The 26,299-nt window shown below is 35.3% G+C and overlaps 1 protein-coding gene across 1 annotated transcript in view; it reads left to right on the top strand.

Moving 5' to 3' along the window:
* Window positions 1–26,299, top strand: part of KLHL1 (kelch like family member 1) — a 240,794-nt gene that overhangs the window by 174,677 nt on the left and 39,818 nt on the right. The window contains exon 7 of the mRNA XM_063335376.1: window positions 17,819–18,043. Coding sequence (XP_063191446.1) covers window positions 17,819–18,043 — 225 coding nt within the window. The remainder of the gene's footprint in view (window positions 1–17,818; window positions 18,044–26,299) is intronic.

Below are 26,299 nucleotides of genomic sequence, written 5' to 3'. Positions count from 1 at the left end.
ATACAAGTTATATATTTTTGAACTGCTTTAAGGAATTTTTTACAGTCTAACTAAACCAAGTAGTGAACTGCTACCCTATTTTCTGTATAGCTCTTTCTTTACCAAGAAATTCTCCTTGATATTTGCGTCAGTAGCCTATTTAGGTCACATTCATTCCACTTGAGTAACCACCTTTTCAGATCAAAATGTAATGTTGCAGATCACTAGATCAAGGTCATCATTTTGCACCTACTCATAGCAGCATCTCTAAATCTTGAACAAAATGGTCAGAGTACACGTCAGCAGCAGCAGAAAGTTTTACAGGGGAAAAAAAAAAGTAGAAATTTTGTGATGATAAATGTAGAACCCCTACCTTCTTCATGGGTATGAATACTGAATCATTCTAGCTATGAGAAAAAAAAAAAAAGTACCTTTATTTGGAAATGTCTACACTGAATGCAAAGGTGGGGCTTGGGGAGAGAGGAAATGTTTAGGCATTTGTATCTGCTTCTGAAGAAATTTTCACGTTGTTTATGCCAAAATCCCTGTGTTTATACATAACCGAAATGAATATATTGCTCACATAGTATCAGACATTCTTCATGGAGTTTATCTGATTTCATGTAGCCTACACCAGGTTGTTCAAAAATACTACCATCTTCAGAACACAAGCTCTAGATATTGCTGCAAATAACTTAACACATTGAGTTACAAACAATCTTTCAATACATTTATTCTTTTTCATGCAATGACCTTGCTATATGACTAGTCTTCAATCATCAACTATACCAAAAAGATGAGAATAGCAATCAGCTTTATACAAAATTCTTGATCTATAAAACATTAGCAAGGAAATGTAATGCGCTTGACTTCGGAAAAAGAGTAAGTGTAACAGAAAGATAACTTATAAATCACCTGAAAAGGTTTCGCCAAAAAAAAATTCACAACTTCACAAGCTTACAAATGATAAGTAAAACAAAAAATACAGATTTGTATTGTGCAATGGTGTACTGATTTTTAGATGAAGGTAAAATTGTGAGATCTAGTTTATTGTTTCATCAAACGTCAAACAAGCTTTACTGTTTCATCAGAAATGTTGCATGGGAGAATCACATACACCCATGCTCTGTGCACATAGGAGTTGCCAGCAGCAGTTGGATATTCATTCAAAACTATCCTGATCATCTACAGTACTTTAATTTCTAAAGTTTTCTTTCTCTGTAGATCTCTCATTAATTAATTAGGTCTTGTAATGCCCATGAAAGTATGCACAATACACAGAGCTAGTCTCATCCAATACACCACTAGATCATAAGTAGAATTTAAATTAAAAAAAAAAAAAGTTTAAAAGTATCCAGAACATCAAGAAAAATCCTTAACTTCTTATCTGAAATAATTTGTGCTGCCACAGTCATGGTATAGGTTTTAAATTTACCACACACTGCTGTTTATCATGTGTATAGTTATTAAATAAATTCTGTTTCACCTGTTAATGTCTTTTTCATTTATTCTGTCAGTACTTCTCACTGAAATAACTCAGGCTTTTTTAGAGATCCATCCATCTAAAAAACAGGGGGTTCTGCATGTGTTTGTGTACAGGGGAATTGCCTGAATGCATAGTATGCTTCCTATAGGATCCTCAATATTCTATATATTTGCTTTTCATTTATCATTGCAGTTTCATATCCAATACCTTAAAGACAGTCTAATAAGTCATGTTTTTCCTTTTTACCTTTAGATGACAAAAAAACCCCACTAGTGGTACATGAGTGAAATGGACTATCATCAAATACATTTTTAATGCAATTTCACATATTTTTTTATATAGTTAGCAGTATTTTAATTTGGGCCTGCATTTTACTTATACTGTGATATTCCATCTGCTTTATTTTATAGGAAAATATGTCTGTCTCTGCATAATTGGCACATGCACTGCAGCCAAAAAATTAATAATGATTTTTTGCAGTATTTAGCTTATCCATTTCTTCACATTAAACCTGTATTTCCAATTTCCCTAAGAAAATATACCGTAGTGTCTTCCCAAGTCTTTCCTTCCATCCTCCTATTTTTGGGAAATTGGATTTTCTGGTTTTCTGAAATGTTTAATCATAATTACTTTGGTTTGTCCTTGGGGATTAGAAAAAAAGTAGTTTTCTACAGATTCCTAACATTGGTAAGACATCCTATCACAGCCTGTAGAGACTGGGGTAGGGAGCATTAAGCAACTTTGCTCATTTTTTTGAGTATGCACAGTTTAGAAGTTGCTTTGGCTGGGAGTTGACTCTGCTGACTACCACCTACTAGTAACGGCAGAGAGGAGAGGACTTTCTGATCTTAGCTGGGATGTGATGCTGCTAACTTTTGCTTGTCACTGGAACCAGAACCTCCCTGAGTGACTGTTCCACCACTGTGCAATGCCATGGTGGTTTAAAATAAGTTGTTTAACTCTAGGTACTGATCACACCTTAGAAGTGGTGAATGTGAATGGGGAGGGGGTTCCTTCCTTCTTTCTGCAGTCTGTCCAGGGGATACAGCATAGTCCATCCCGATCTGGTGTCAAAAAGTGACTCACAGCTCAAGGATGCATACTACACCTCAAAGCTAGCCTTGTGGCTCCGTAGTGTAATTATTGGTTATGTATGCAGTCAATCAGAGTTAATGAAATAAGGTGAGGCCTGTGTCACAGACAACTAGAATGGTGTTTTTTATATCAGGTTTTGGATGTTTAAAATTGTGTAAGGCTGCTTGAGCTTGAAAAGAAGCCCTTTTCAAAGTTACTGCAGGATGGAAGGAATCAAACATGCCGCGTTCTCATCCAGTCTGCCATTGTGGACTGGACACTGAAGTGAACGCTGCACTCAGGTGTTTCCTCCATTTTTGTATTACTCCTCCCACTGGAACCTAGTAAGGAAAAAATAAGTCTGAAATATAAGCATTCAGGACCAGGGTGTGAGCTGGGGGCCATGCTATTTGGCACTATAGAGGCGCCCTGTTAATTTGGGTACTCTTAGCTCCTAGCTGAAAACTGATTGGATGTAGGCACAAGAGCAATGCAATAGTCTTACCAGCCCCAAATCCAGGAGTTAAGTACAGGTCAGGCACCCAACTTTAAACAAGATTTTTATGTTGTAAAAGGAAATAATACATTGTCTAGCACAATTCTCACATGTACCTCAGTCTTTAACATGTTATTCTTTTGTCTATGAAATATTGTTATCTCTTTATTTAGAGGGAAACTTATATTGCTTTGATTTACAGGACACAAGGAGTGTAGGCTCAGTGAATAAGAACTGTGAACATAAGTGCATGTATCAAGATGCTGTCTAGAGCTAGTCAGAAGGGAAATGCAGAAGTCAGAGGTGTCTTAAGTTATTTGCACTCTGCAACTTTTGGACTTCACTTGTGGTTCCTATCACCTTCTCCTCCTCCTTCTGCTAAAATTGAAAATAAAATACACAGCTCTTCTGCAGAAAAGATTGTCCCTTCCAACCCTACCATTCTCTGATTCTGTGATTCTGTGAAATGATAAATAAATAAATAAACAAACAAATAAAGGAAAGATTAAAAAATGACATTTCTAGAATAGACCCTGCAAGGTCAACTCTTCATAGAATCACAGAATCTTCAGCGTTGGAAGGGACCTCTAGAGATCATCTAGTCCAACTCCCCTGCTAAAGCAGGATTGCCTAGAGCACATTACTCAGGACTGCATCCAGGCGGGTCTTGAAAGTCTCCAGAGAAGGGGACTCCACAACCTCCCTGGGCAGCCTGTTCCAGTGCTCTGTCACCCTCACCATAAAGAAGTTTTTTCTCATATTTGATAGGAACCTCCTATGTTCCAGCTTGTGCCCGTTACCCCTCATCCTGTCACTGGGAACCATTGAAAAGAGTCTGGCTCCATCCTCCTTAAACCCACCCTTTAGATACTTGTATGCCATAAGGTCTCCCCTCAGCCTTCTCTTCTCCAGGCTAAAGAGTCCCAGTTCTTTCAGCCTTTCCTCATAAGGGAGATGCTCCAGTCCCTCAATCATCTTAGTTGCCCTTCGCTGGACTCGCTCCAGTAGTTCCCTGTCCCTCTTGAACTGGGGAGCCCAAAACTGGGCACAGTATTCCAGTTATGGCCTCACCAGTGCAGAGTAGAGGGGGAGAATGACCTCCTTCGACCCACTGGCCACACTCTTCCCTATGCATCCCAGGATTCCATTGGCCTTTTTGGCAACAAGGGCACATTGTTGGCTCATGGATAATTTACTGTCTACCAGGACCCCCAGATCCTTCTCCTCAGAACTACTTCCCAGCAAGTCCACCCCTAACCTATACTGGTGCTTAGCGTTCTTCCTCCCCAGGTGCAGGACCTTGCTTTTGTTGAACCTCATTAGGTTCTTCTCTGCCCAGCTCTTCAGCCTCTCCAGGTCATGATGGATGGCAGCACGGCCCTCTGGAGTGTCAGCCACCCCACCCAGTTTGGTATCATCAGCGAACTTGCTGAGAATGCACTCTGTCCCATCATCCAAGTCATTAATGAATATACTGAACAAAATTGGACCGAGTATTGACCCCTGGGGGACACCACTGGTTACAGGCCTCCAACTAGGCTCTGTGCCGCTGATCACAACCCTCTGAGTTCTGTCACACAGCCAGCTCTCAATCCACCTCACTGTCACCTCATCTAGCCCATACTTCCTCAGCTTCCTAATGAGGATGTTATGGGAGACAGTGTCAAAAGCCTTGCTAAAGTCAAGGTAGATGACATCTATGGCTCTCCCCTCATCCAGCCAACCAGTTATAACATCATAGAAAGCTATCAGATTGATCAAGCATGATTTACCCTTGGTAAATCCATGTTGACCACTTCCAATAACTTCCTGTTCCTCAACATGTTTGGAGATGACATCTAGACAAGGTGAGGTTCAGACCTCTCCAGCTTCAGAGCAGACAAGAGAAAGACATGCTAAGATAATGGTAAGAACACGGTTATTTTTGTCTTATTCTATTCTTTGCAACATCCTGTCTGTATGTCAGCATAAATTTCCCTGTTAACTCTTCAAATGATGTCAGTTTTAGACTTTACATTAAAATGCATTCTCTTCATGGCCTAAGTACAATCTTTCCTCTCAACCCATGTCTCAGTCTTCTATATATTATCCCACATGTTTGGTCCCTCAGTTACATCCTTGGGTCCATTTCTTTGAATGTTTCTCACTTCTGGCTTCTGTTTTCCCCTCTAAACTGTTCAAAAAAATTACAAGTAGTGTAGGAGTAGCATGAGGTGGTGCTGTTATTTTAGAGACTGTAGATAGAGAACTTCAGAGGAAAAATAATTGTCTGCAAAGTTCCTTCTTTTTTGGTTTTTTTTTTTTTTTCCCCAAGAGTCTGGGACAGTTGCAAAGGCTTCTATTAGAGGGAAAATATGTAGGGCAGAGCATGTAAAGAAACAGATGGGAAGAGTGGCGAGATAGCCATTTACAACGCATGGTTATATAGTTTTGGGGCCAGGAATTTATCAAACCACAGGGATTTGCATAATTTAAGAATTATCATACAGCTGTGGGTCAGTAATTTATGAAAAATGTCTATGTGCAGGCTGTGATAATTTTATTTGGAAATAATTTTAAGTAATGTTTAAAACAATGTTAAATCCAAGGCCATATTTACTTTATAGCATGAGCAGAACCATCACTAGGAAGGGTGGTAAGAAGTTGGAAGCAGAAGAATTGTGAAATAGTAAAAAATGTTATGAGTCACACTTTGCAAATTGTGTACGTGTTTTAAAAATTAGGGATTATTTTGGTCACCACTCAAAAAGCAGTGTTAAACTTTCAGGAATAACAGCTTTTCAGGACAAAATGTTTATTTTCAAGTTCTTTATAATGCATTTTCCAAATGCTCGGTGAGGTACTGGAAATGAACAGTCCCTGGGCCTCTGGGTACCTTCGTAAATGAATCCGGAGAGGATACTATAACCAATATATACAAAATATAGCCTGGAACATTTCAGTTCTCTAAACTGAATAACAATCCCTCCATAAAAATTGTGTAATTTGAAGATACGTCTTTATGTCTTATTAATATTTCAAAGTGTTAAACTATAGTAGCACAGGACGAGGGAACAGAGTACAATAGCAGGCAGTTAAGGAGCTTGACAAAGAAACACTTTATTGTCACTGTATCTGTTTCAAACAAGAAAATGAAAATCTGCAAGAAGTGCTAATAATACAATTATAATGAGTTATGAATACTGAAATAAAATGTTACATTAGTTACTTCAGGGAACATACAGCAGTCGTACTGCATAAAAATATTATCTAATAATTTGCACTTCATGAGCATTTAATCTGATTCTTCACATTAACTAAAATGAGTCCAAATTCTAGAAAAACAAAAGCATTTGGACTACAGTTACTGAAATATATTATGTATGTGAACAAAGTTATGTCTGAAAGATGAAGACAGAAGATAGTTCTTGTCTCCTAAAACTTTTGTATTTAAAGTATCTATTATTTAAAGTTACTTTAAAATATCAGTGTTGTTTTATCTAAATTTTCATAGAAAACAAACACAATAGAAAACTCGTCTGGGGTCCATTCCCTTTTCTTGAACTGCCGTAACCTGCTTTACCAAAACCTATATGGTCTTTCCTCTTTCACTCTAATATAGGAACTGACACTAGAACTAGAATATGGTTCACCTAAATTTTAGTATTTACCCTATTCATGTCTACACCTAAACTATGCGCTTAGTGCCCACTGTAGTCAATACAGATGGTATATTGGGTCTGGCTGCGATGGAGCTAATTTTCCCCATAGCAGCCCTCACAGTGCTGTGCTTTGTATTGGTGGCTAGAAAGGTGCTGATAACACACCAGTGGTTCAGCTACTGCTGAGCAGTGCTCACACAGCATCAAGGCTGTCTCCCTCCAACATTCCCGCCCTCACCAGTAGGCTGGGGGTGGCAAGATCTTGGGAGGGGACATAGCCAGGACAGCTGACCCAAACTGACCAAAGGGTTATGACATCTGCACAGCCATAAAAGCTAAGAGAAAGGAGGAGGAAAGGGGGGCATTCATTATTATGGCATTTCTTCTGAAGAAACTGCTACACATACTAAAGCCCTACTTCCTGGGAAGTGACTGGACATCGCCTGCTGATGGGAAGTAGAGAATAAATCTTTTGTTTTCCTTTGCTTCTGTGCACAGACTTGGCTTTTGCTTTTATTAAGCTGCCTTTATCTTGACTCTTCGGTTCTTTCCATCTTTTTTTATCCATTCTGCGCTGTCCTGCTGAGAAGGGGAGTGACAAGAGTGGTTTGGTGGTCGCCTGGCATCCAGCCAAGGTCAATCCACCACATATGGAGATAGTACGGTTGGTCTAGTCGAGCCTGTACAGAATCCATTGGCAGCACTGACTAGGACTACCCTGGGAGCTTATACAAACACCTCAAATTGCAGATACCTATATTTTTGTGTTTGAAGCTGTATCCCTCTGATGATAGGATAGGATGAACTGAATCTGTCCTAGTCATCAAACACAACCAGGAAATTGAACAAAGGAAGAAACTGTATCTGTTCAGAGAATATTATAGCACTGTGGCTGTAGTGGAATATCACCACTCTATTCTTATAGTTTAAATTCATCTTCCGCCTATCTCTTTGTGTCTTCATTCCTGCTCTGGAAAAATATTTTTCTGTTTCCACCATCATCTTCTTCCCACCATCTCACCTTCATGTTACTATCTGCTTTTATCCTTTTCCTTTCATTTTTTTTTTTTTTCACAATTTACCTCTGTCTAGTTAAACCTAGTAAATAAACATATGGCCATACAATGAACCAATATTTGCTGCTATAACATTATTTATTTTTGTATGCCTTACTACTGTTTCTGCCTACGTCTGGTTTTCAGTCTGTAATATATATAGTTGATTTTTACATTGATTTTTCAAGTGCCTAGGACAATGGGACGTGTTTGTGAGTAGTTATTCACATACTACCACAGTAAACATGATTAACAGTGTAGATTTTTCTGGCCCTGAAGTCTACAGACTGTTTAAATCCTACATCTATTTGGGTTTTTTAGACTTAAATCAAAAATAATAAATTCATGACTATTCACAGTACTAAGTGCACCACTGTGTTATTAACACAATAAAATAACATCAACATTACAGTAAATTAAACAATAAGCTCTTCATTGATCATTTTGGTTTCCTGCAGCTTCAATGCAGTTTAGAATCTCTTTTCTCTTAAATGTAGTGTTGAATTTATTTGTATCTGTTTCTTCTCCTTTCTGCTCATTCTTTTCCTTTACTTCTGACAATTTTCTATGGCATAGAAAATCATAACTTCCTGAGCCTGTGGAACAGAGGCTTAATCTAACACTAATGAGGCCTCCAACAGATCTATCACTGTTATGCACACCCAAGTTATTTAGCTGTATTATGAAAAGTCTCCTATAAGATCATAGGTGTGTGTGTATAAATATATTGATGCATGTTTCTGTGAAAAGCCTAGAAAGAAAAAGACAAATTATAAAGTTGGTTAGACAAATATACACTCTTTATGACCTGTATACATTAGACCATTTATGGTCTCTCAGTTTCAGTAATTTATCCAGTCTCCTGGTCTCTTTCTGATATCATACTACTTTAATAAGGGACTTGCTTATTTCTCCTTTTTCCAGTCATGTAAGTATTTTGTCAGTTATTAGAGAACAAGTACGGTAGTTGATACGACAGCCAAGACAAGACATGACTTCTGCTAAAAAAAAAAAAAAGCAATATATTTAAAGATGAACAAGAGTCTAAAATTACATCGACTTTCTACTGACAAGTAGAGAGATGGAACATCAATAAAAAATTGAAGTACATACAAAGGTTAAGTTTAATGTCACTCGTAATTTACTCTTAATTACTTACTGATTACTTTCTGTAAAGATAGACATCCATCATAATCACTTTCACCCACATAATCCCGTAATATTTATAATACCACTGAATGCCTAAAGTCAGTGAGTGTCCCTTATTGAGAATACATATGGAAAAATGTCCCTCACAGTAAAATGATGTAACACGTGCCGTATTTAATATTTTTCTGAAGTTCTTACATTGCTTTTATTGACATAAGTACACTTGCAACATGTGGTTACTGCCCCACTACTCTTTAAAGTGAAAAACTAGCCTGTTATAAACACCTATCAGTTTATTATTATCCAAAGTTTTTTTTTAGGAAAACAAGTTATACTTTCATCCATGATGTCAAAGACTATGACTTGGCATTTTATTGTATGTTTATTAGATGTATTTATGACTAGTGTACGTTCTTAAGCCTTTGTGCAGTGAGCTTTTGTTGCAGTGTTTTACTGCCATTTAACAATCAGTTGGGTTGATGAGTCACTCGTTTTCTGCCTATTCATCTTGCTTTGATAGCTCTAGTCACTCCAGTGTCTCAGTAATTAGACATCAATGCCCATTATCAATTTTGGAAGAAAAAAATCACAATCAGGAAGTGCTCTTATGACATTCTCTTTTAGGAACTCTTATAGTCCCTGTAATTATATTATTTATTTATCTCTAAAATAGAGACTTAAAGATAGACAAATACTCTATTCTACTTTCCCTGTTTTATTTAGAGATGAATAATTGACATGTATGTTTAAAAATACATACGTGTATCTGTATAAAATGTATGCATTACATATAAATGCATATTTTATATATGCATTTATATAATTCTACAGAATTATAGAATATAGAATATTAACTTGAACTCACGCTTGCATTCAAGTTACAGTTCTCACCTGCCTGCATGTCTAGACCTGATAAGAAAATACAGTGGTGCTAGCCAGTGACGCTAACTGATGGACTGAAATGGCATACCTCTATTTTGATGTTGCATTTCACCTCACCATCACTTTCTTGCTCTCAGGCTCTACCCTGACAAATGTCCAGTGTCCAACTTCAGTGGAGTGCACACTACAATTCACAATGCAGCTCTCATTTCTTTGAAATCTTTTCCTGACAGTATGACAGGACTACTGCAGGATCTCGCTGGGCTCAAGAGCTCTGTCTTTACAGCAGCTGCTTGATGCTGTGGCCACAGTCCAATGGAGCTGGTATTAGAGACTTAGCTGGACAGTCTCATTTCTTTATTCCAGTCTATAACTGAGATCTGTTTCCTTTAGAAAGAAAGGTTTGTGGAAAAGGTTGTGGACAAGGAAGAATCCTGGTGCTTATCCAATTCTTGTCAAAGTAGGGGACTGGACCATGAAGAGAGGTGAGAGATATATCAAAACGGATATGACCAAAGAAACAGTCTGGTTAATCAGCATCAGGAAGAAGATTTGCAGGACAGGGTTCCATCTCATGCAGAAAATGAATGCTGCAGTCTGGCAGTTGCCCAAAGTCAATATTAACAAAAAGGCCAACTAGTACAAGAACAAGATGAAGATGAGAAATAATGTATTCTAAAGCCAGACATGGCCTTCTGCAGCAATGAAGCAAAACCCTTTATAACAGGATTTTCAAGAGGTCTCTGAAGTACAAGCCAGTGTACTGGGAAAGCTCTGACTGTCATAGTGCACCACAGCAAACCCCACAGCTTTTCTCACTGAAGCAGCCTAATATGTAACCTATTTAGGAGGTGAATCTGGCAGTGAGCCTGGAACCTTTTTGCATCCTAAGGTATCCTCTGCAGCCAAGCATGCCTGTGTCAGGAATCAAAATGCAGTGAATATGTTTCTCTGTATACTTTTAAAAGATGACAATGATCACTGCATAAGTCTCCAACCATCTCCCCACAAATCCTGCCTTTTATTTCCCACCCTGCAGGGGACCGTGTGGTGCCAGGTCCACACTGATGAGACTGACATGGAGAAGAAGATACAAAATGGAGTTCAGGATCAAAAAGACTGCAGAGTGCTGTGTATTGTGAAATCAAAAGATGCTTGTTGACATACCCTTTTGCTCCCACTACAGTTCTTCTAGGTTTTTGCTAGTCAAGCACTGCTTACTTGTCAAATTCCCAGTCCCTGTAATTTTTGATACCTCATCAGCCTCATCCTCTTCTGCAAGCTTTCTTTACAAAAGATAATCACAGTCCCCAAAGTAAAATAAGCTTTGGAGAGGTTTCTCCATTATAGGGACCTTAGTCCTCTGTATTCTAAAGTCAAGGAACAACCAACCACAAGAAAGGATATGCAAGGGAGTTTTGCAGAAATTTTGGCTAATCATCCTTGATCTGGAGGCAAGTTATCATCAATTGGCAGATTTGTCATATAGGACAAGTACTAGACAGGAACCAGGAAAATAGCAGGAAATGGAGACTTTTTTTCACCAAATTTTCTCACAACTCTGCAAATTTCTTAGTCCTCCTAAACCAGTCTTTTCATTACCCTTCAAACATATAGCCCCTTGGAGCGTAAATACTGGCAAATTTCTTACCAGTTAAGTTCTCAAAATAATCTAGACCAAGTTGAATCACCTGTAATGATGGAAACACTCCCATCAGTACAGCCCAGTCCACTTTTAGATGTGTAGGAAGCATTATTGTGTGAGATACGTCTCATTCAAACTTGGCCCCTGCTCCGTTTCTCCATGCCTGCTCCATTTCTCAGTAGGCTACTCAAAATAATAAGTGGGCTCGCTCTGTCTGGCGTTTGTGTCAGAATAGAGACAACAATGGGATATTGGCAGATTGTCTTTCATACAGCAAAGACCATTTAATTCCACCCCTTCCTTCTCCTATTGCTTTTCTATTACTACGTCATTACTATAGGTCTAATATTCAGGTTTAAGAAAAGCAGAGTCACAACTCCTGACTCGGCGAAGCACATGAGGAGATTTAGGGCCAGAGGATCAGAAAAAGGGTTTGATCCACTTAGGCTCCTGGCAATGGCAGAGCTATATGAAGTCATAAAACATCATCCGTTTCTCAAATATATGTTAAAAAGGAATTGTAAAATATTTACCAAAAAACTCCTTAACATTTATGAATTATTTAGCTCCAGTAGCCTTACCATAAGACAAGTGTTTGACGTCATTACAGAATCAGCAGAAAAGGCTGTGAGAGAAACTGAGAATGACATTTCTGCCCATCTGGATCAAGGCACTTAAAAATCAGGAAAACAGACATTTTTTCAAAACAGTCTTCACTCAGTGACAAGACCGTTCAGCAAAATTAGCTCAAATCTTGTCATCAAGATGAAGCAATGCCCTTGTTGGTAATGAAATTAATGACATGCTTATCAACAATGCTGCAGAAGATGATACAATCAATAGGTTTCGGGAAATCTACAACAAAGTAGAGAATATGCCTAAACAAAGAGCTATAGCTATAAGAGATGAATTAAGCACTGTGTTTAATCTGTGCATTTTTTTTTGAAATAGGATATGCATTATTAATTTCTCTGTATTAGCATCCTTAAATATTAATGTGAAAAAAAAATATAAAGATTCCAATCTTTAACAGAAAGTCTTTAAAGTAAGATTTTCATAGACAGATCCTACCTGTTGTCCTGACAGTCCCATTGTCATTCACTTAGCAGATGAGATCTATAGGTTCTGAGTGATACCTATAGACCTTTTACTTTTATTCTTTTTCAGAACAAGTAAATTAGGTCTCAGCATTTTTGGGATGTTAACATTTGGGATGTTAACATTTGGCTGTTAACATTGGATGTTAACATTTTGGGATGTTAACATTTGGCAATGTTAACATTAATAATTCTTTCTGAAGTATATGCAAACCATAAAATATATGATGGATGAAAAACCAATATTCCAATATGTTATTGCTTTCAGACGACCTGACACTTAAGTAGCTAAACTGATTTGTCTAGTAAAATCCTGTTGGATTTACTTAATCAGGATTTTGCCTTTTCTCTCCTAGGGGCAGAAAATCCTTTTACTTTCAAGATCTTACCAGTTGAACTAAAGAAAGGAATCTATTGCTTTGTCATAAATAATGACCCAATTTCCTTCTTAGGAAAGGTAGAAGGTTGTTCTCTGTTTTAATCTAAGCTGTCCCAGTACTTCTCCATTTGTATGGGAGTGACGAACAGTCAAAACTTTACAAAAAGAAGTAGGTTTAAAATGCAAAAACCCTTAGTATAATTGTCATTGCCTTCATCTAGGGTAAATTTAAGGAATCACAGGCTGTAGAGCTGTAAGAGGAATCTAAATTAATGTATTCGGATCACCCATGTTGCAGGATTAAGTTTAGCATGATTGAAATGTGTTTGTTCTCAATAAACTCCAATTAAAGATATCCTAAAATCTCTGTTGATTATAACTTTCAGTGGTTCCACCACCTCTGTGTTGAAAGATTTTCCCAGTTTAAATATTACTTCTGCAGAGCCATTGCAGTCAAAACAGTTTAGAACAGAACAGCACTAGGGCAAGACAGGCTTTTTTCTTTAACTACAGTTTTTGGTTTTTTTTTTTCCCCATGACAAATCAGAAACAAAGATCTGTGTGTCATTAAACCAAATGTAATCCCATGACTTGAATTAGGAATGGCTTAATGCTCATTAAAACTATTTTGTTTGTGTTCTTATAACCTACTAAATTTGAGAAAGCACATAATAAACATTACTAATATCTGATGTGTAGGGTTAATTTTCCTCTCTTCAAGTCAAACAGAAGACTTCATGTAGTTCTGTTGAGAGTGAAAGTTGGCAAGGGATTGTTAAGGTTTTATTCCATGACTATGTATAGTTTTGTTAAATAGTTGTTTATGTAAATAATAAATAACAAGAAATTCAAATAAATATATACATAGTGAAAGATGTAGAGGATTGCAATGGTCTTTTATTTACACAATATTTCATTTCACAATCTTAAATAAAACTCTATCATATATGAGGCTTCCTCTTACTGAAAGTTAATCATGCCTAGCAAAATAAACTGATGGCCACAATCTCCATCCCAGATCCCAGCAACCACAGGGTATTTCAGGTTGGAAGGGACCTCAGGAGCTCTCTTCTCAAAGCAGGTTCAGCTATGAGATCAGGCCATATCCATTTCGGTCCTGGAAACATTCAAGGATGAAGACCATCCAACCTCTGTGGACAAACTGTCCAATTTGCTTGACCTTCTTCATGGTGAGGACAAGGCACCATTTTAAAATATTTTTTTAGTTTGTTTGTTTTCTTTTTTGTTTGTTTAGACAGGCCCATATCCAGCTGTACACTAAGACTGCTCCATCACAGGACTGATGTGTTAACAGAATAGGAGATGTTGCTGCATTTTGTGGTTGGGGCTATAAGCAGAGGTCACAGGTCACAGTTGCTTCACTATTTATTGCAGAAACAGAGAGAGAATGTAGATGTTTTCTACACAGATATTTTCTGGTTAGACTTTGTTGCGTGCAGCTGCAGCTGGTGGTTTGGTTGAGATGTTCTAGTAAGTTTTACTCATTTACAAGTTGCAAGCTGATCATCCATGCTGAGAGTGACTTACGTCAAGGAACAAGATTTTTAACTTGGCTCAGTGTGCTTTGAAAAAAGTCTAGAGAATGCAAGATTGGTATGAAATGATGCAACTGGCTTGAATGCAGTGATGACATGTACTAAAAAAGCCTATAGTGATTAATGATTTCTGAAGAGAAATTCTAGGCCTAGAGCTCTTCCTGTAGGAAGACTGTCATCAAATAGATGTAAAAGACATCACTTCCACATTCTTCATGCGATCTTTGCATCCATGGAGAGTCTATGGGCATTCCAGTGCTGGGAACAGAACTGATGGGTTTATGAAGTAGGATTCAGACAAAAAAAGAGTAAAAGTATGCTTTTCTGCCCATTGACAAGGTATCTATATAATATTTTAGCTGATTCAATCATCTCTTCTTCATCAATGAGCTGATTTCATCCAAGGACTATAGTTAACTTGAGGGGTCTTCTGTTCTTGTCTGCATTGCAGTCTGGAATGTATGGCATTCATGTTCCCAGTACTAAAGACCATTTTATAGGACCGGTACCTATTCCACTTTGTATTATTGTTGTATTAGTGCTATTATTATTATTTATTATTATTATTATTGTTACTATTGTCATCGTCGTCATCATCGTCGTCATCATCAAGGCACTTTCCTGGATAAACAGAATTCAGACACTCCAGGAACTGCTGGATTAGATGTTCAATATGTAATTTAATAAAACATTGTGGCAAACGCAGACGTAACAAATATTAGAAAATATATAGCTGAGGAAATTCAAAGACTATTTTTTCCTAAGATTTTCTGAAATCAGAATGACAAAGCTTTTAAACTGTACTGTTTACCATGGAAGTAGACAGCATTATAGAACTTGTGTGTTACAGTTCTAGCTTTTAATATGAATAGATTCTACATATAAAAAAATTCAAGCATTATAACGTAACTTTATTAATATGCGTCATTATAATATGCCCTGAAGCACCACCAAACAACTGTATCAATTAATCTGTATTTTTGTTCTTTCTAACCTAAAGATTAATGCATTTACACAGTTCTCGATTTTAAATTAGGGACAAAAGATAAATAAACATGTCTTTCAATCAAATGCAAAAATTTCTTCATATATCTTATGGCTTCATAAAACTAGCAGGGGATTTAATACATCTGATTCAATTGTATATTATTGCTGCTCTGCTACACTTAGATACAAATTGAATTTAAATTATATCTTTTTTAGTTCAATTAACAAAAGTATTGCTTTCATGATGTTTGTTTCCACTTGGTTCATTGCTTTTCTGTTCCAAAGAATGAATGAACACAAAAAGAATTATTTCCCATGGAATTCTAACCTTTTATTATAATCCAAATAGTTAGTTGGTAAAGCTTAATAATTATGTTGATTCTTTCTGTAGGGATATTTAAACTTTAGAAGCACTGTTATGTGTATGTAAAAATAAAACATTGGTTACATTTCAAAAGAATTGTCAAGTGTCTGTCTTAACTCATTTAAATATTTGTGCTTTTGCTTTAAATTAACCTTTCTCACACTCATATTACAGCTAATGGGATGCATTACTCTCTCACTTTCCGGAATCTAGTTCAGTTAGTTATGCTTCCTTTATAGCTCTTTGTGGTGTGTTGGCCCTGGCTGGACACCATGTGCCAACCAAAGCTGCTCTATCCCTCCCCTCCTCAGCTAGACAGGGGAGAGAAAATGTAAAGAAAGGCTTGTGGGTCGAGATAAGGACAGGGAGACATCACTCAGCAATTACCATCACAGACAAAACAGATTCAACTCAGGAAAATTAATTTAATTTATTAAAAATAAAATCAAAGTATAATAATGAGATATGAAAATCAAATCTTCAAATATCTTCCCCCCACCCCTCCCTTTTTCCCAGGTTCAATTTCACTCACAAATTCTCTACCTCCTCCTCATCTGTGGTGCGGGTGTATGGGGAATGGGGGTTGCGATCAGTTCATCACACGTTGTCTCTGCCGCTCCTTCCTCCTCAGAGGGAGGACTCACACTCTTCCCCTGCTTCAGTGTGGGGGCCCTCCTATGGGAGACTTCAGGAACAGACTGCTCCAGAGTGGGTCCCCCATGGGGTCACAAGTCCTACCAGCAAACCTGCTCCAGTGTGGGCTCCTCTCCCCATGGGTCCACAAGTCCTGCCAGAAACCTGCTCCAGTGCAGGCTTCCCATGGGATCACAGCCTCCTTCGGGTGTATCCCCATGGTCCATTGTGGGGTCTTCCACAGGCTGCAGGTTGCTATCCTCTTCACTGTTAACCTCCAAGGGCTGCAGGGGGACAGCCTGCCTCACCATGGTCTTCATCACAGCTGCAGGGAAATCTCTGCTCCGGTACCTGGAGCACCTCCTGCCCCTCCTTCTTCACTGACCGTGGTGTCTACAGAGTTGTTTCTCTCACATATTCTCACTCCTTTCTCTCAGTTGCTGTTTTCCCAGCAGTTTTTTTTTCCTCTTCTTAAATATGTTATCACAGAGGTACTACCACCGTTGATGATTGTCTCAGCCTTGCCCAGCAGCTCTATTGGACATAGGGAAAGCTTCTAGCAGCTTCTCACAGAAGCCATCCCTGTAGCCACCCTGCTACCAAACCCTTGTCATGCAAACACTCTGTTTTTGTTAATAAACTCTTCATTTTGTATTTTATCTTTAATTAATTAAGTTAATTCTAACAGCAGAAGCTTCTTAATGACTTTTTCATCATTAACTGGTAAGTTATTTTATACATAATGCTCTTCATAGCTTTTGAGTTCATCTCTGAAAATAAATCAAATTACTAAGTTCAGAAAGAAATGGTTTTGACTGTATATGGAAACATGCTTTAAATATTTTGTTTGAGATTTTAAGTACAGCATTCTGTACTTCCATCAGAGATATGTCTGAAAAAAACTACACATGGGTACCTAAAATAAGAAAGAAAATATGAACCCAAATTAAAATACAAGTTCTAATCTTTGATGAAAATATGATGTAATTTCACAGGCTTTTTTTACACTTTATGGAAGACTGGAATCAAGTGTAACAAGATAAGTTATCTTAGATAGTTATGCCACTGAACTGTAAAAAATGATCATAAAGTTAGAGCATACTGTGATTCAGACTTGCAGTACTTTTTAGTAGGAGCCATTTAAGTTTGGGGTTTTTTTCACTTTTATTAGGGGCGGGGAAAGGTAATATATATACATGTATATGTACACACACATATTCCAGGGACTACTTTATCTAAAGAAACAGAAAGGGTTTGTCAAGATGTTGGAAGTAATCAGAAAATAATATTAAAGTTTTGATACTTTCAGGAAAAAAAAAAAAAAGAAAAAAAAGGGAGCCAATGCCAATTCTGTATACATTTTTTATACATTATCCTATTATTATGTCTCATCAGGTGCTACAACTATTGAAAAGTATGATCTCAGAACAAATATATGGATCCAGGCTGGAGTGATGAATGGCAGGAGACTTCAGTTTGGTGTTGCTGTCATCGATGACAAGCTGTTTGTCATTGGAGGCCGGGATGGCTTAAAGACATTAAACACTGTTGAATGTTACAATCCAAAGACCAAAGCTTGGACTGTGTTACCCCCAATGTCAACACATAGGCATGGCTTAGGTAAGTAAAAAAAAATGTTTTAAAAAGACACCACATTTTTCAGATATGTAATTTTTAATGGAAAACTCAGTGTTTTCAAGCTATCATAGCACTTTAAACAGTAGCAATAACTGACTGCATTGTTCTTGTTAGATCACTAAGAATATATAGAAGGTTTTTATTACTTACCAAAGTAATACTGGGAAAAAGAAAAAAAAAACACCACAAACAACACCATACAGAAAAGGCAGAGGAACAGGGAAAGAAACCCTGAAACTTACACAAGTTAGAGACAAAATTCAGGTTTGTATGCACTGATTTTGAAAAATGACATCTTTATTTATCAAGCAATCAGGTATTATTTATTTTTAATCAAGTTATTATGTGTTTTCATTTATCCGGTATGATAGGAAATAAAGGGTATAATCACAGTGTCAGTGATAGGCTGATGGACTTTACAAAGTATTTTTAGCAATAGTTTAATCATGACTGAGGGCGTATTTTCCCATAGGCTGTTTTCAGATAAGTTGGTTTTTGGTTTTTTTTGTTTTGTTTTGTTAATAGTATTATCCATATCACTGTGAGCATTAATCAAGTCACATTGCATCCCTGTTCTCTGCTCAAAGAAATATACATTTCATGGTTTTTTAAAATTATTTTCTAAATTAAGCAAAAGGTAGTTATGTTGTTTCCTCAGGGGAAAAAAAAAAAAAAAGAAAAAAGTAGCCTTTCTACTATGTATCTAGAGTAGAAAAAAAGCTCCAATTTATTCAATTACATAAATAATTTTGTGATGTTTCAAAAAATACCCTTTTTTATTCTTAACTGTAGAGTGACAAGATTTTCTTACTTAAAGAAAGGAATGTAGAATCTATGGGACATACTCATCAGACTATAACTTGTATAAGGTATAGAAAACTGAACTGTTCATTATCTGTTCTGCTAAAGTCACCTGGTGTGATAGAATCATTACGACGTCATGAAAAATAGAAATGGAAAAGACATGCTAGGTTATCGTGTCCATTCCCCTGAGTTACAACCAGTAACAACCTAGTGTACTATATCAATGTCTCACAGAATGAAGTTGTTTTTTTCCCCCCCTGCCATTTTACACATATCATAATTTGCATTTGTACAGTGGCTGGCAGAATGCATTTTTGCTATTAAACATGTCTTACAATAACAAATAGTGATCGGAAACTGTCAAATGGCATCATGACACTAAATAGCTCTGTGATTTGGAATTGTTCCCTAATTTTAAATTTAATTATAATACTGCAGAAATACATGTAATTTTTTTTTTTTAACCAGTGTTCCAGAATTTTACAGAAGCTGTTATTAGTTTCAATACTGTTCCCAAAGGTGGTAAAAATGCAACAACTTCAGCTATAACACAGCATAGTATTAATAAAACATATTAGGGAATGCTTGATAGAGAAAAAACTTTTCCCAGTGACAAGAGAAATGGAGCCATGATTGAAAACCCTTTGTGATTAGTTCAAAAATATATATAATTTTGGACTGATAATTCTACAGATGCTTTTGTTCAATAGATTTAAAAAATACCTTTATAGTTTAAATGAATTTAAATCATTTAATTTAAATGAAGATGTTCAGGAATGTTGAGGCTATGACTGGAGAAAAACTGGTGTATTTTCTACAGGAGAAAAAAGGGAACACATGAGGCGTTTGACCACTTGAGGTTTTTTCGGGTTGTGTGGGCTCACTTTTGAATTTTTATATTGAGGAGATATATATATATATAAAAATATATAATTTTTTTGTAAACAACATGTAAAATGAGGTAAGAAGTATAAACTGCGATTTTATTGGTGATGGTGAAAATGATTAAATGAAGTTGTTTGGGAAGCAGTAGAGATGTGCTCTTTTTCTTTATTTGGAATTGTGTAAGAGTCGTGATGTATTATTTTCTGAGAAGCTCATTAGCTCATTAGAATTAAATTGCTTTTTTTTTGTTTGAATATTTTTCCCATTAAAATATTTTTAAATTATTTTAGTATTATTTTAGTTACTATCGTTTAGTAATTATAATAAGTTATTGTTTCAGTAAATGCCCTTTGTAATGAGAAATTAATCTGCAGTAAGAAATCTTTTATTTGTTTTCTAAAATATATGTTATTTTATATCCATGTAGTGATAACGCTAAAGTTGTTTGAATTGCATTTTGTACACAAGATTAGAAATAGGCACCCATCCTTTAGACCGATGTCTTTTTTTTGACATCAGCAAAAAAAAATCAGATGTACCTCCTTTGTAACTAAAGTCACAATCAGGTAGTACACTTTATTCTTTCTTCGTATAATCTTCAGTAGAAGTATGCGTGTAGAAGTTGATATATGTAGAAATGAGAAATGAGAAAATGAAAACTGACCGGTCTTGTAGTGAAGTGTAGGAAGTCATATGTTAGGCAGTTTCAGTGCTGTCAATGGAAAATGAGTGGAAGCTATGGTAGTGGTAGTGTCTGGAATTAGTGGTGCTAAAGCACAAAAAATAAAGGGTAGACTATGGGATCCAAAACTATTCTTTCAGCCAACGGTGATTCTAATATCCCTGTCAAGTAGGCCATAAAACAGTATGGAATATGAAAGAGTAATAAGAAGCCAGAAAGGCAGTGGAAAGCACCAATGAAATGTGGGGAAGGTGAAACCAGAGAAAAAGAAAGACCATATCAAGAACCACAGAGAGAAGGCAGAAAGAGACTGAAAGAACAAAGAAGAAAAAAAACGTAAACCAGGTTGTGGATTATAAATTCAGCAAATAAATGGAAAAAGTGGGTACAGAATTGCTTCATAAAAGGACATGATAGGCTACATAGAGGAGGAGGAGGAGGAAGAGAGAAAATAGATAATGAATGACAGACTAAATTTAAACTTTAAATGTAAAATCCAGCAGAACCATTGTTTAAAAAAAAAAAATAAAGGAAGGAACCAAACAAAAAAGTGATACTCAGCTTGTCTTTCCAAAGTGAGAAAATGAGGTTTCCATTATAGTTAAGGGAGGAGGGCACTCTTTTCAGGTTGGTGTCCTAAATTGTCTTGCCCTTTCGATGAACTATGTGAAGAGTGTCTAAGCTCTTATTCTAGGTGAGATTTACACTATTTGCTAAACCTAGACTTGGGTTTTGGATTTTGTCTTTGTAAATATACTGATATCACTGTCCATAGTCAAACATGTATTTGGTATTTGCAAGATTATCAGTTTGCTAAGAAGGGTAACAGGCATGGTATTATCTAACAAACTCCTGTTCAGCTTAGAGTTGAGGGAGGTTACATATTTTTCCTCTTCCTCTCTTGGAAGAGAGAATTTTGCCGGCTGGAATTGTCTGAGTGAAAACACTATAAATGCTATAAAAATATTTGTTGCTTATGGGAAAGCCTCAGAGTTATTTATATAGCATATAGGCCTAAGGTAGATAGAATTCACTCTACCCAGAGTGAATGGTCCCAGAGTTATGGCTCTGAACCATTGTTCTGAACCAGCTAAATATGTAATGTAAATGTATTCTTAAGGACCTAAGAGTGGATACCTGCCTATAATATGATCATCATGAAGTTGGTATGTGCAGAAATTAATATGTAATAGAATAAGTTCAAGAATCAGAAGTAGAAAGAAAATACAGGAAGTTAGGGAGTTGTAGGATAAAATATCCCAGAACATCTTTGATACTGATGTCAAAAATGTCAAATGTGTTTGCACAAACTTCTGTTTCTATATTTCACTGAGAGAGGATGCCAGCCAGGTTCTTAAACCCAGCTTGATTTCCCACTTCCATGTTTACTGCTCTAGAATCCAACACATGAGGCAGAGGGAAGAAAAAGAAAATATTAGGTGGGAAAAAATAGTGACAACTCTGTAACTTTGAAGTAGTAATGAGAACTGTTAATGAAGGAAAGGATTGTGGAGAAACTGAAGTATCAGTCAAAAAGCTGGTAAATTACATAATAAAGGGAACAGTTAAAATCAGAGCTAACAAATCCAAAATAAGATAGGACTTTCTATTGACTTTGGCCCAAATCAAAGACATGATTTCCCTCTTTTTGATCCATAAAACATAATGGTACATAAATGCATATATATGCATATCAATTCAAATATATATGATACATGTATATATATGTCCATATGTATCATCTATATCATAATTTTCCTGTGTGTATGTATATATATACACACACATATCTGCTTAGTCTAATCTTATTGCAGTTTTGTTTTTTTTTTTTCCTGTGGATGTTGTGATTCGTAACACTATCAGTGCTTTGGTCCATAATATAGAACCAGTTGCATTTTTCAGCTTGTAAATTATAAACTACCTTCAACTTCACCAGAAAGTAAGTTACACCAATTTACCTAAACTAGAAGCATTTATTTATTTCCAGATTTGTGTGCCTTGTAGAAAAGCTGTGTGTCCTTTCCTTGCATTGTCAGCAGTTATAATGTATGCAAAGTCCAAGCATGAAGAATTTTAACTGATAGCTGAATTCCAAATGCAGCTGTGTACTTAAGTCATCACATTCCTGAAACTGATAACAATAGGGAAGTTTGAATGTTTATTGAATACTTCATATCTCTTAGTAATTTTACTTTGCATAGAGGACCCGTTTTTTGAAGTAATACAAAAGCTTAAAGTCAATTCATCTAAATATTTTCCTCTGCACTTTAAATACAAGATACTGAATAAAGTAATATTTCCTAAATTATGAGGTGCAATTAACTTTTTATGGATGTAAATTTGCATTAAATGCTACTGACAAAAATGACAATCGAAAACACTGACATGAATCAAAGTGGAAATTTGCAATACAGGCATGGACCTATAGATTTACAGAACTATTGTGATTCTTTAAAAGGACTATAAATATTAAAATTTACAGATAATATAAATGCAGTTAAATGTCTTATGAGTTTTAAGAATAATAAATGTTACATAAAATTTAATAAAGTTAATTGCTTAACCAGCAAGATATTTTTGGTTGGTTTTTTTTGGGGGGGAAAGGAAGCTTATTTTCCTTTGTCTCAATCACCATGAATTATCTAATAATGATAATTAAATTCTGCCTATTCAAAGACCAATTTTTAAGATTTCTTGAACTTTAAAGAAAATATTTTTCTGTTCATTCTGAAAAAGTTCTAGAAATGCTAGGCCTAATTATCATAATTTCACTCAGATTATTATTTCTAGCAATTTCCTATATTCCATAGAAATTCATGTGCAGACTTGGAAATGGCAGAGTTGAGTCATGAAATCACCGTTAATGAAATAAGAGTGAAAAATCTTCAGATCTTTTGATTATTTATGCCATTTAAAGTTCTTAAGATGGAAATCTACTGTTAATACAAAAAAATCAATTACTTAGTAGTAGATCATTCTACTGAATCTTTCATATTCATTAAGACAGCGTTTATTATATACTAATTTGAGTCCTTATTAACCATTAAGAATATTCTCACTTTTTCTGTCTTTATTTTAATCACTGTCCATAACTGTCAGAGATAAAGTGTGTTAAATCAACATGTCATGGGAACATAGTGTAATATTTTCTTTATCAGAAAGTGCTTAAAGAACTCATTCACCAGGATAAATGCATAATCCTTATTGCCGATTTGTCATGACCGTTACTTACTGATGGGTCAACAAAATAAGATTCTGACTATTAATAAAGAAAATCAGGACTGAAGTGCAAATTAATGTAAATTTAACTTTATGTTTTCGTTGATGCAAAATGTCACAAAAGTTTATCTCCTGCATAATTAATTCATCTTGGCTTTGATTTTGTTCTTACTAAATGGCAAATCTCAGAAGGAAAATACATGTATAAATATGAAGACATTAATCAATCTAATCCTATAACTTTTTTAAAAAATTAAATGATAACGTAAAAAATACTTTAACTACTTTTAAAAGTGTTTCATTTTTGTCTGTTTCAATGATTTAAAATTAATAAGAAGCTTTCAAAATAATTTTTAGATTTTCAAAAAACTAAATTAAAAAAATTACTCCTTAACAAATATTTTTAACTTCTGTGATGGCTTAAGGCTTATTTACAAACTCTGTCTACAGTTTTAGAGAACTAGGAATTCAGGGTAGGATTCATCCTTTGAAGTAGGAATATGTAACAACTGAGGTGGCATATTCATGTTTCCATTAAAAAAAAAGCAAAAAATAAAAAGTGTGTTTTGGATTAAACAATTTGTGCCTGCCTTGGAAGCAGTTTCTGCCTCTCAAGGGACAATAAAGATTATTGAGAATAAAAAAAGCCTACATCGGTTTTGTCCATATTGGAAGTTGATTGTAAATCTATTGTCATGGTTTTTACTACTGGGAAAAAAAACAACATTAAAAGCTAAGTATATTTTTTATGTTCTATTTTATTTATATCACTGTATTAATATATAAAAGGAAGGTACTTCTTGTGCAATTAACAAAAAACATCTTGATCTGCTGGACAGTTCGTTCTTACAGTCATTTCAGTAATAGTCTGTCATGTTTGCCATGTAAGGGTAATTATGCTGCTACTGTCCAACTGAAAGATCATTTTGCAATTTACAACATGTTCATGAACTCCTCATTAGGTTAGAGTGAATATGTTGCTGTTTGTTCACTGCTTTTTGAGTGAATATTAGATAATATTATTGCTAGCAATCACAGTTCACTCATTTCATAAAATGACAAGAATGCAACAAATAATAAAAAGGAGTGAATTGTTAAGGAAGTTTAGTCTAGAACTGGGATGTTTTCCATGATTTAATATAATCCTTTAACTTTTAATGTATTTATTTTTTTTTAAATCTCAATGTCACTTCTGAAAATAAAAAAAAAATTCCCCTCCAAAATGGGAAATAATCTAGCCGTTATATACATCCTCAATCTTAAAAAACAACATGGGTGATATTATTTTAACTAAATGTATGTATCTGCATCTGAGTAAATTCCCTTTATGGCAAAAGAGGCAAAATAAGTGACTCAGAGATGGATGTCATTTTAACCTAATATATGCTAGGGTAAGAGGTCAAAAATTAAAGGACAAGCATAAACAAGGATCCATATATCATATTAAAACTAGTAGCTTTAATCAGTTATACAGAAAATAAATGTTGGCCCATGCAAAAAAGGAGAGTTCTTTAAAAAAAATTCTCCTTTATAGGCATATTTTTATGTTGTTTTATGTGCTAGCAAACTATAAGAAAATTTGCAAAATTACAATTAAGTATAAATAAAAATATGTTTCAGTGTAGGTAGATTAAGTAGATTCCATTTTGGATTTGTTAATTTCACAACTGAATTAACATAGAATTCTCTATGGAAAAAAATAATAAAAAAGCTAATTGTAACTCTAGTAAAGCCAAGATGATTTAGCTTCCACTAATGAGTTGCACTAGAACTTCTAAAAAGAAATCCAGTGATGAGGTACTGAGTATTTATACATGTGTATATGTATGATTTGAGAGATGTCGAAAATAAGTATTCTTGAAAAAACTGTTTAAGACACAAAACTGAATCCAAAACCACAGTAAATTTGTAGGAAAACTTATATGTAAATAAAACAATGTATTGAAGTATGTAGTATCTAAAGGTTAGCTGTAACATAGTAGATAGTACTAAAGGAAACACCAGTTCAGTACTTCCTGGCAGAATTATTCATTCATAAATTTGGAATAAATAGATAGATAGATAGATAGATAGATAGATAGATAGATAGATAGATAGATAAAATCAATTTATTTTTCATAATAAGAATAAAATATTGTCAAATAAAATGTTGTCATGAAGCAAATTTTTTTAATTCCTTTGTTTTCACTTGATGAAATAAAGAAAAAAGTCCTATTTTAAGCAATAAATGTATAAAATTTCAGCAGATTTTAAAAATATATATTCAGTGTGAATACCAGACAAGGTTTCAGATACAAGAGACCTTAACAGATCCATAATAGGAAAACAATATCTGATCACACTGAAACAAGTGAAGGAGAAACCAAAGGTATCAAATAGGTTGATATCACAAATTTATGGTTAACAGGTCATTACAATAAAAATCATGCAAATTAAAGATGCATTTTACGAGGTAAATATGGAGAGTGATCACCTTGCTTCATTTTATGCCAAATAAACTTTGTTTGGAAACAAACCTTTAAAGAATGGGTGTTACTAACACATTTTTAAACACTTTGACTAGGAGAACACAGGTTAGAGGATTCATGAGCAGAGTAGATCAGATACACTGCAATGTAGCAAACCCCATTATTGTATAGGTGTCTGAA

The sequence above is a fragment of the Chroicocephalus ridibundus genome, chromosome 1 (genome assembly GCF_963924245.1).
Source record: "Chroicocephalus ridibundus chromosome 1, bChrRid1.1, whole genome shotgun sequence".
Lineage (NCBI taxonomy): Eukaryota > Metazoa > Chordata > Aves > Charadriiformes > Laridae > Chroicocephalus > Chroicocephalus ridibundus.
Note: the sequence above shows the minus strand (reverse complement) of the source record. Positions and strands in the feature narration are given on the sequence as shown.